The sequence below is a fragment of the Vanessa tameamea genome, chromosome 28 (genome assembly GCF_037043105.1).
Source record: "Vanessa tameamea isolate UH-Manoa-2023 chromosome 28, ilVanTame1 primary haplotype, whole genome shotgun sequence".
Taxonomy (NCBI): domain Eukaryota; kingdom Metazoa; phylum Arthropoda; class Insecta; order Lepidoptera; family Nymphalidae; genus Vanessa; species Vanessa tameamea.
This window is the reverse complement of record NC_087336.1, coordinates 4,832,360-4,844,600: the sequence shown is the minus strand read 5'-3', so window position 1 is coordinate 4,844,600 and position 12,241 is coordinate 4,832,360. Positions and strand designations below refer to the sequence as shown.

Genomic DNA, 12,241 nt, shown 5'->3' with positions numbered 1-12,241 from the left:
GATTAACGTAATGTATACGATTTACGAATGTATCTAAGAAAAAAAAAAAAAAGTACCCAATATTATTATTTTTTTAATCTTGACATTATTTAACTTATTTGAGGTAACGATCAATCTTCTTACAGTCTATGTACAATTTAATATAATCAAGAATAAATAAGTTATTAGTTAAGAAAGTCGCGTTTATTATATAAGTGTTCCGTAGTCACCTTACTTGCTTCCGATATATTGATGAATGAATAATTAAATGAAGAAAGAATAGCTTTAGACAATCGCTTTGTTTCATTTAAAAAAAAATAAGATTTTTTGTGTATGTTTAATGAACGAGCCAGAATCATTATGTACCAGCAACAAAACAATTACGATTTCTTGCGTAAGTCATACAGGCAAAATTATAGGCTTAAAATTTCCATTTCATATTTTATAAAGTAGGTATCTGCTGAAAAACTATTTTTGGAAATTTCAACTTCTTTTGTGGCAAATGGAAAGTGTAGCTTTGTTTGGATTTCCCCCCGTAGTAATACAAATCACGTGTCCGTATTTCATAGGACACAATATGTAAACTACATTTATCGTCATAATATTTACGGTCATCATCGAAAACGAGATGGTGAAATGGGTCACTTGGTGGTAAGTCGCCACTGTCCATACTCATTAGTACTTTTAAAAAATTTAATCAGTCCTGTAATCAGCCATGCCAACTACCTTAGAACTAAAATGTTATGTCCCTTGCGCCTGTAGTAACACCGGCTCACTCAGCCTTCAAACTGGAACACAAAATTACAAAGTACTGCGGTTTGGCGGTTATGCTGAATAGATGGTACCTCCAAAGACACACAGCGAATCTATAAACACAAAATAAACATTGAAAGCTAAAGTTTCTGGATGTGCGTAATGCTTTAGTATATTTTCATGTTAAGATTAAATATGAACGTATAAAAAAGGAATTTTAATTATTAATCAGTAATTTGGGCAGAAAAAAACTTACGTACATAGCCAATCAGGTTTAAATTTCGTAATAACCTCTTTAGAACCATCTATTGTTGTTGTCGTATCGTTTGAGAGGGTAAATGCTAAATTAAATGTACTAACTATATTTTATATCATTAATAAAACAATTCTTAAAAAGTAAAAACTTTAATTATTAGCATTGGGTTACATTTCTTTTATCATAAATATTTATTGAACGTTTTTTTATAGTTGTAATGGAATATGCGTTTGTCTTCCATCTCACCTGATGGAAAGTGTAGATGAAGACAATAAATAATAATAATATAATATTTGGTTATATAATTCTTTATATAACCCAACGATCCCTAAATTGTGAAAATCAAGAACTTATTTACTTGAATGAAAACAAAAAAATACAATAGATTTAATATTACTAAACTAATTTGAATTTTATGTAAATATGATTTAAGTTTATATTTCCTTGATAAAGAAAATATTTGTGTAATCGAAGCTAAATGGATTACAAACATACTGCGCGCGCATCTACGAAGTTCTTCCAGTAGGTTCTTTTTAGTCGACAGATTGGTATTCATATAACGAATAAGGTTTTCTTCAAAAAACATATTGTTATTAATAATTTATATGAAAAAATATAAACAAATAAGAAAACATGTTTAGGAAATATACGTAATAACAAAATTTGTGGTTTACCTTCATAGAATTATACAATTTTGATTCCTTTATAATCTGTGGCAGAAAGCTGTCTGCAACGATAGCTCGCGACTATATAAAGGACCTTTTTCAGTCAGTGTTATTGAGAAATGGCCATGGTGGTTTATTCGTAAAATATAAATATATTTATATTACAATTGATATTCTATGAATATATTTAGAAATATTTCGGGAACAAATTAAATATAAGCTAAGTGCTGTTTGTTTATTCTGTATTCCTATTTATGGAGCTACGATCAATTATTGTGAATAAAATGTCTACAGGATAAAATACCTCGTATTAACGCCGTATTTGATTTGGAGCTACACATTACAGGCTACTGGTAAGTCTAGCAAGTAATTGTAATGAAACAGTCATTTAACGTTATATATCTTATTAAAATATTGTGCTATTTTACTAAAATATATATATATTAAATATTATGGAAATGTTTGTTATTTTCTTTGTTAAGCATATCTTGCCGTAAATAATAATAATATAATTAACACAAACATTTTTATTATGTTTATTTAATAATTAATTTATGTTTTAAGTTTAGGCATCGTTCATTTATATGTTTTTTGTTGTTAAGAAAATGGCTCCAACAAAATTCGGGATATTCAAGACTCGAAGTCGAGATCACGCCGAGCAGCCTTCAACTGAAAATCTTCTTCAGACGAGCCCCAGCAACGATAATGGTAAACACATGATAATATTTTCTATTTTACAAAATGATAATGAATGTTGCCATAATAAAAATACATAGATTCTTTCGCAAATATTTAATAAATATTATAAAACTTATATAATAGCGCTTGTTTGTCGTGATTAAAATAGTATTTTGTAGGAACTCTCTTGATATCTCACTATTGAAAAGATTAAAGCTGACTTATGTACACTATATTGATCCTTCAACTATTATTAACTTCACTATTTATTATGATGGCTGTGTGAATTTTTACCTTTGTTTTTAGTGTGTTATTAAAAATTTTATTGGAACACAAAAGCGTAATATTGAAACGTTGCACTTAAATTCGGCCATACCATTTGTCTCTTACCTTACTTACAGAGTAATGTCAATGATTCGTTCGAAATTTATATTATTATTTTTCAATAGTTAACACACCGGACTCACCCGTGGCGTCAACCAGCAAAGGAATCGTGTCAAACGAGGATTTCTTTTCCGCGGACATATTTTCCGTATTAAATCTCGACGACGACGATGATGATGTAAGTGATTATTGGAACTATTTAAGTTTAAATAAATAAATAATTATTTTGGGGCAACCCTATTTTACTGCACCGGTATTCCCATGCATCCCAACGGATAAGATGGCGCGTTTCCGGTGACCATCAACATGACTTAACGATTAACAAGTAGACTGTTTATGTTTATATATTATTGTTGCAATGAGTCCCACGTTGGGCGCCAGTGGTCTACAATTTTTTTAAAATTCTTTTTTACTGTGACTTATGTTGGCGGTCGAGCATATGGTCAACCTGATGGTAAGTGGTCACCTCCGCCCATAGACAATGACGCTGTAAGAAACATTAACCATTCCTTGCATCGCCAATGCGTCACAACCTTGGGAACTAAGATGATATGTCCCTTGTGTTACACTGGCTCACTCACCGTTCAAACCGGAACACAACAATACTGAGTACTGTTGATTAGCGGTAGCACAAAGTAAAATACAGGAAATTTAAAGTGATAAGGCGTGACAGCGTTGTTGCGTATACACATATTATAATATGTTATAGCGTGATTTCCTAACTGTTGATAGTTTTACATTTGAGTTGATCCTGTCAAATTACAATCGAAATACCTTTATATAAATTTTATTTTTAATAGTATCAACGTCACTTTTTAACAATTACTAATATTCCTATTTTCTTGTCCAATGCAACATAAAGCTCGTGTTTAGAGGAAAAATGACGTAGCCTGTGGGGTCAGGATTGAATATAAAACATAAATACTTTATATTGCTGTGAACGAGCGAATCAGTGGAATTACGGACATAAACCAGTTAAGCGGTGCGCTAGTTGGCAAAGCATTGATAGTGTTAGAAGTTCTTTTTACTACTTTTTCAAGGACTAGTGTTTCTCACTAACTAGCCAGCGTTTCTTATGATTTGAGGCGTCTTCCCTTACCATCGGGTAATCTTTATTTATAGAATATGTACGCGGAGTGACAAATTGGTCATCTTATTAAAAGTGGTCACCACAGCCCATAGACATTGGTGCTGTGAGAAATATCAACTAAACTTGGGATCTAAGATTTTATGTTCCTTGTGCCTGTAGTTACACAGGATCACTCATTCATCAAAACCGAACATAATGCGAAGTGTTACTGTTTGGCGGTAGGATATCTGATGGTACACCCAGTACCACCAAGGATGTTTTTGACAATAACCAACGTGCAATTTGCTCACTTGTAGTGATTTAATTAGTTAGTCTCTAGGGACATTATATCGCATTCCACCAATAAATGAAAACCATAGACGACTTTACAAAAGTGACATACAATGTATTGTTCTAGTTTATCTGTGACGAAGAGTCGAGGCGGGCTAGTCTCTGCAGCAAAATTGAAGAACAACGGGTAATATATAACTTATAATTGTAGCTGATTGTATTATCTATGTTAATATATTTAGAGGCAGTCGAAAAAATAGACCAACTATTTGTAACTGAACTTGAATCATTGACATTGAAGTATAAACTATTCACTACGACTTAATTCGCTGCTTACTGTGAGATCTTAGATAGGTCCCTCGTGTCTGTAATTAGTACTTATTAGTAGTTAGTACTTGTTCTGTATTAAAACAGGAAAACAGATTGTGTTTGACAAACGACTACGATAGATTAACGATGATTTGGTGATACTAGCCAGACCATGGTTTGTCTGGGTAGTATTCTAAGCTATTCATCATCATCGATCAACATCAAAATTAGCCTGTATTAGTTCACTGCTGGATATAGGCCTCTCCCAAAGCGCGCCACTGAGCCCCATCTTCGGTCCACAATTATGTGGATGAGAAGGACCGAAGATGGGGCTATTGAGGTCATTAAATACTGAAAGTTAATTCGTCCCCTATAGCGTCATCAGCTGCCATTGGTCAATTATAATTCAAATTGATGTCAAATTAACAAATCCGACGTTTTAGAAAAAAAAGCATTTTATTTTTTTATTTTAGAGATTATGGCACACCTTTTGGGAGAATTTCTCTTTCCTGTTATGGAAATTGCTTAGAGCACCTTCCACGCTATTACAGTGCAGATTTATATATATATATGGTAGAAGCTATCCAATATATTATGCAGATGTCCTCACGACAAATTCCTACACCCAGCACGAAATGAACTATAAAAAACTAAGCTAAAATCGAGCGGTTCAACCGTCACTGAATTTATTTTTTATGAACTTTAGATAATCTACGAAAATCTGCATAACCAATCGACGGGAACATCGACAATTACACTCGAAGACGATGAGCAATCGTACGACAAAGCGGAAACGACTCTACCATTGGATGACGACGCGTCTACGTCATATGACGCAAATTCCTTGCAATTTGACGAAACATCTATAACCGCCAGTAACGATGTGTCAATGTACTGCGCGATGTTGAAGAAACCGAAAAAGAGTAAATCGAAGGATCAGCAGCTGACGGATCTAGACATGTGGCAAGCTAGCAATGTTGAAGTTTTGGAGGTAAGTTGCCATACCAAACCATGTATATAGGTTTCACTGATATTCATACTGAATCTGCTTGACAATTTATTTCCCACAATCCAATGTAGTCCACAATAATATACAAAACAAACCTTCAATTTACTTACTAGTGAGTCTCCCCGCGAAACTTCGCGTTTATTCAAAAGATTTTTTAGGACTTTCACACCCTTTTTCCTGTCTCTAAAAGTAATTCTTTGTTAAATTGTAACAATTTAGTAAATTGCAATCAAGAATCCTCTTTAATTTTCTGCACATGTACGACTGAAACTCCTTAAAATTAGACCATAACCGATTTTTTATGTGCAGCTATCGTCCCATAATCAGTGCGACAAAAATCGGCTCACGCTATTAATATATAAGATTCCATGCGATTATGCACCACAACATACATCTTAACCGATTATTTCGGGTTCAAACCCAAGCAAGCGCCACTGAATTTTCATGTGCTTAATTTTTGTTTATAATTCATCTCGTGCGGTGAAGGAAAACGTGAGGAAACCTGCATGTGTCTAATCTCAACGAAATTCTACCATATGTGTATTCCATCAACCCGCATTGGAGCAGCGCGGTAGAATATGCTCCAAACCTTCTCCTCAAAGGGAGAGGAGGCCTTAGCCCAGCAGTGGGAAATTTAGAGGCTGTTAATGTAATGCACTACAAATAGTTCTTAATTATACAACTCTATTACTTATATCCCTTTTAATTTATCTTCTAATACGATAACGAATTCGCTGATATTCAAAATGTCATTTTTATGCAACCATTATAGGTTTAAAGACGTTTATTTCCAAAAAGAACAAAGTTCGCTTACAAAGGAAATTTTAAAATTATAACTACAATTAAGATATTACCTTTATTATGGATAACGTAAATTATTTTAGATCATCATCAAATTATTTCAGATCATAATGATGTCAATTCAAAATTATTTATTTATCTGCTTACCTTCTGCCATTGTAATTGGTTATACAGTATCATCCCATAACAGACTACTGTCGGAAAAAAACATATCCTTTTCTGCTTTAAAAGGCTTGGACTTATTTCGCCACAGTTCTACTATGCGGTTTGGTGAATTTATGTTATAGAACGTCTTCTCGTGCAAGTTTGCCCACGATGGCTTCCTTCAACGCCGGACACAAGAAATATTAACAAAAATATCAATGGAGCTCATTGAGATGTTCAATCCAATGATTTGCTTCAGTTTTTTTTTTTTTTTTACTTTTCCAACCTTGTACACGATAATAATTTCTTATAATCATTTTAGGATGAGCGACGAGCGAATAAATCACTTGATGGTAAGTCGTCGCCCATAGAGGCTGGCAAAGTGCAAACAATGTCGAACCCCTCCTTACGCCGCCAATCGTAGGATCTAAGTTTTTATCTTCCATATGTGTATACAACAAAGCTCACTTCAAACCGGACGGAACACGGCCACACAATCTATCTGTTGCTGTTCGGAGATAAAACAAGGGACGACACCCAGAAAGGCCTGCACAATAGTCAAACATATGTATCTTACAAGTTTACAGCATCATTTACATACGAGTACATAAGTATAGGAGGCATAACCTTAGTTGGTCGAGCTGAAGTAACGGCTGCGCAGAGACAATTTTTAAGAATTAAATTATGAACGTACGAAATGGTTCTCTCTGTTTCCTATCGACGCTACAAGAACATTTGCAAACTCTCCAAGTGCCAATTCCAGTCCGACCAACATACGTAGTTTGCGCGTAATATTTCTTATATATGTCTAATATTAGTGGGGTAAACTGATGACCCTTATTATTTTTGGGGGTGTTTCGTCTAAATGTAATCAAAATTTAGTATATATGCTCGCTTAATACAGTGTTATTTTCCATGAATATGGTTGTTTCCGAATTTATTACTATGTTGATTAGTTACAACACTTTTTAAAATCGGAACCAATGCAATACTAGTGATTATAACCATATTTTTGTACTTCCGTCTTTAAGTAAAATATTTAAAAAAAGTATTAATATTATTAAATTAATTCAGGTTCACTTTTATAGGTTTTTAATTGCTCGATGAAAAAAGATGTAAAAAAGTATTTTTGTTGTTATCTGTGGGTTATCTAAGGCTTTTGATTGTGTGGAGCAGGAAACGCACTTAAATATAAGCTAAAGCTGTATCGACTTTTGCGTAAGAGAACAGCAATGAGATTTGACTTGTCATGTTGAATAGGTTTAATGAACTAAGATTGGACGATTTACAAGTATTAATTTTATGATCTTTTCTATTTTAAAGATTTAGTATATATTATGATTCTTTACATTTTTAAGTATACAGAAACGGTTACGCTAATTGCCCCAAAAAGCCACTCAGTATTCCAAGAGTAGTTATCCAGTAACTACACAAAAATATACTATATACGAGTATACACAAAGTTGTTAAAACGTTTGAGAGTTAAAGTTCACAGAGAGTTGCATCTCAAGTAAGTTTAATTACAGTTTAAAGTGAACGGTGAGTCAGATTAATTTTCTACATCGTCGGCTAAAATGCTATAAGGTTAGTTTTTAACGATTACGATTTATAGAGGAGGAAATGACTTTATTCTTCATATTATGGCAATGGCTATGAAACTTTTAGGAGAAAATATATGAATCGTTTTGGACATTTATTAAAATGGTATTGGTTACCTATTGGTATTGGTTGTATACTACTAGACATTTATTAAAAGTTTTGGTTACATACTGGGCCTACACTGACTGCCTCATTGGTCTACTGGGTGCTAACTCCGAATTGAGTCGTTGTAAAAGTTCTTGGGTTTTTCTGAAGACATGACCAATAGCAGTCCGTAGTTTGATGCTGGTAGTGTTAACACTCCCGTGCTTTGGTCCTGCGCCTGAACTCTTTTCAAATGTGTCTTATTGGCGTCACATTGGATTGTGTTCGAAGGAATACAGTGCATCTGTTCTTACAGCTATTGTCTGATACGAAGGGCTGCCGTAACCGATAATCGGTTAGGAGTACATCTTAAGACGTTGACTTATAGTCAAACTCTTTGCAACTATGACTTTTGTATGTTGTGGTAGTGTCTCGGCTAACGTTCATTGAGCAACTGCCCAAACGGAATCCGACAACTTGCTACTTCTTCAGAGTCACCTTGTGAAACTTTTGTTGCATCCAGTTTTAGCATATAGGGTATGTTAAACCCTACACTGAATGTTTTAACTACAATTTATGCGACATATACAATTTTCAGACCCCAGTTCCACAGCACCATCAGCAGCACATCAACTATTTTACCATTAAACATCAACACTGTATTGCTCTGTGCTGGTTCGAATGGCGAGTGAGCCAGTGTAATAACAGGCACAAGAGATACATTATTAGGTAGATTATTAGCGGCGCATTGGCGGCGAAAGGAATAATTTCTTACAGTGGCAATGTGTAGCGGTCGTGGTGACCGCTTACCATATTTGCACTTGGCTCATTGCATATCTGCCTTTGGGCATTAATTAAAAAAAAATGATAATATATAAATAGATCATTTAATAGAAAAATAAATTGGTATCAATTCCAAAAAGTATTACTATTCAGGACAATAATTATAAGTCTTATCTGTGTCATCACACTTCTGAATGAATTTGGTTTTTTCTTAATTTATAAAACACTTGGTGCATCTCAATCATCTCATAATTTCTAAATACAAATCATTCTTAAATATTCTTGTATCATTATTCTGATAACAATTATTATATCAAAGATGCCTATTCTTTGTTCATGATAATTCTCTGCCGTCGATGTATGCTATGTAAAAATATATAAGCTATATGATACAATTGCTTGCGATTCGGATCTTTCTTAATTAATGGACTAGTCCAAAAATTATGGCTTATTTGAGTCATATCGAACTTCTATACAGAAGAAACCAATTAGATTATTATAAAAAACATGAAGCTAAAATAATAATACGTTCTCCAGAACCTTCTAAATCGGAGCGGCAGTCTCGACGAACAGATCAAATGGGAGGCAATAGCTACAGCCCGAGGGCTGTGCACACTTACCGATAGTTGCACATGCGCTGACTGCACGGGAGTCACTTACCTGGCTGGGGTCACGGATGGCGATGGTGGATTAGGGGTTGCACCACTTTTCAGCGCTATCAATGTTGGGTGCCAAGTGCAGTAAATAGGAAAACGGGAAGCCTTGCATGGAAGGCTTTACTGTTCTGAGGAAAAGGGGACGTACACTTACGAGGTACGTAACTAAAGAGGTCTTGCTCGTTTTCACAAAAGTGATGTCGCGAGTAAATACTTGAAGGCGATTGGATCTATTTCTCCACTAAAATTAAATTCAAACATACTTTTAATTTATATTAAAAGCATATATGACCACGGAGTTTAAGTCTGCGCCTAGAACAATGTTCACCTTCATTCTGAATTTAATTTAGTTCATAGCACTAAGAGTAAAAACAACAATAAATACAAATTATATTTTATTAAGTAATAATTGATTTAACGTGAAAAGATCATATTTGTAACTGAAAAAAGAAACCATTTTCCTTTGGTTAAAATAAGCTTTTCCATAGGGAACTGTTATCTATGGTTATGTATTTGACTTTAGTGTTGCATATCGATAGTTCACTATCGATAGACTATCGATATACTATCGATAGTTAAGGTGTAAGCGATACTATCGATAGTATCGATAGTTTTGTGCTATCGATAGCCAGTAATTTCCGATAGTATTACTTTTTCAAGATAAGTAATTTAGTAGGCCAACTATAGTGTTTATTTAAATAAATGAAATTAAATTTACCACAATATTTGTTTTTAGAATTAAGACATTCTGTGCGGAATAAGGAATAATGAAAAATTTAAATGTGAAAAATGTTGTCAATATTTTTTGTGTTTGATTTATGAATAAACATTATAAATACTCATAACATTAAAAAAACTTTTAGGAGGACGGTGGCATTACAATGAAACTTTTTTGTAGTAATCTTCAGTGTAGCGATTAGATACATTACTTACATTAAAAAAACAATATTATCAAAAAATCGCTGGTTATCGATAGTCCAAAATAATCGATACTATCGATAGTATCGCTAGTATCGATAGTATCGCTAGTATCGATAGTATCGATAGTATTGATCAATACGATACTATCGATAGTACTATCGATATCCTGAATAGTTTTCGAGGTCAACTATCGATAGTCAAACTATCGATAGTTCTGCAAAGCTGTTTGACTTTGATATTATTAATCTAGGTCTATTAGTTTTAATAGACACTTAAATAAAATGTTTTTATAAAAATAATCACGCCCTAAAAAGTCATAAATCGCTGTTACACTTACATTTTCAAGGCGGTATTTCCCCTTCAAACTCATCTGTTATTCTTTTTTCAAATTAAATCAATTTTAGATATATAACTAGTGGTGGAAAAGATCCTCCTTACTTGTTAGACGTTAAGACACAAGATGACTATTTTTGGCACACGTTTTATCTATATCTTAATTAGACTTTATAATAAATAAAATAAATGTTGAAATTAACGTGTTTTATGTACATCGTATTGTGTAAAATATATATTTTTTTTTCTTTCTGAAACAATTTATATATAGTATATTATAAATTACAGTCGTAGAAATTTTTCGATACATATTAATACAATGGCCTAATTTAGCATAGATATAAATATATTCAATGTTTGCGTTATGACCATAGACTATAGAATGGACTGAGTTTCATATCCAGCTGTCAATTAAATACGATTACATCTGACGTTTGACAGAAAATGAACATGCGACCATTAGCAAGAGATCCTGTAATTTTGATTGTGTGCAAGGCTTTTACAGCTATTACGGTGCCCTTTTGCTTGAAAATAATTGAACCAAAAATCGGTACAATATTTTGACAGCCATTAAATATTGTCGCCATAGACCTACAGCCTATTCCATTTGAAGAAGGAATGAATATAACTAGCCTTCGATTTACGTATTCCATGCTAGTAGTACGGCTATATTGCGCGCTTCTAAATGTTCGTGTTTTAATATATCTTATAATTAACACCATTCCACTTAACTACATATATCCACTTTAATTTTACTTGCAAAGTTCTTATGACAGCTTCATCGACGTTCAAAACGATATTTTTATTTAAGCTCTCAACCAATGATATTGCGTCAATTCGAAGTCGAATGTTGTTTTTTTTGTCCTCCTGTGGTCGGATTAGACTGTGGGTGTCACGGACTTGTTCCCTTCCTAACCTGTATTTATCTGTCTTCGTTGTTATGGATCATCAGACATTACGGAGATATTTTATAGTCTATGATTGCATTGTCACTTTCTATTTCCCAGTCCATTGTCTATGCCTATGTCTATGTATATTGATGTCGATTCTGTTGTACGTAATCTGTAAAACTAAATCAACGCACGTACACCATTACCCTCTATTCTATTTCTCTATGTCTATATGCATAACAAATATGTACTAAGGTGTCCAAACGCGACGCGAAGTCGTATATTATGCTACGGTCACACGTGCGATGATCCATTTGCAATTTTTCTTGTACACGCAAGTGTGTTCAAGATTGTTTTCTAATACTATTATATTTTTTATTTTAAAATACGAATCTTATTATTGAAGTTAGTTTTGTTATGTTTAATGTTTATTGCCTCCATCAATACGCTTATTACATTTATAAACTAATCTTTAAATAATACCTCAAGTTGGCTCAAGTCTCCTGATTAATGCCTAAAATGATAACTTACTTTTAAGTTAATTTAACTTAATATGTATTTAATATTACATAACTGATTAATAGCTCGCAAAAATGCTTTTTTTTTCTTTTGATGCGTTCATTAAATTAAAATTAAT

General features: G+C 33.2%; 1 protein-coding gene across 1 annotated transcript; it reads left to right on the top strand.

The window, feature by feature from the left end:
* The first annotated feature begins 1,793 nt into the window (after window positions 1-1,793).
* Window positions 1,794-9,700, top strand: LOC113391868 (uncharacterized). The gene is made up of 6 exons (XM_026627990.2): window positions 1,794-2,006; window positions 2,256-2,361; window positions 2,781-2,893; window positions 4,203-4,262; window positions 5,091-5,375; window positions 9,342-9,700. The coding sequence occupies exons 2-6, from the start codon at window positions 2,259-2,261 to the stop codon at window positions 9,546-9,548; spliced, it is 768 nt and encodes a 255-aa protein (XP_026483775.1). The 5' UTR covers window positions 1,794-2,006; window positions 2,256-2,258; the 3' UTR covers window positions 9,549-9,700.
* The last annotated feature ends 2,541 nt before the right edge of the window (window positions 9,701-12,241 follow it).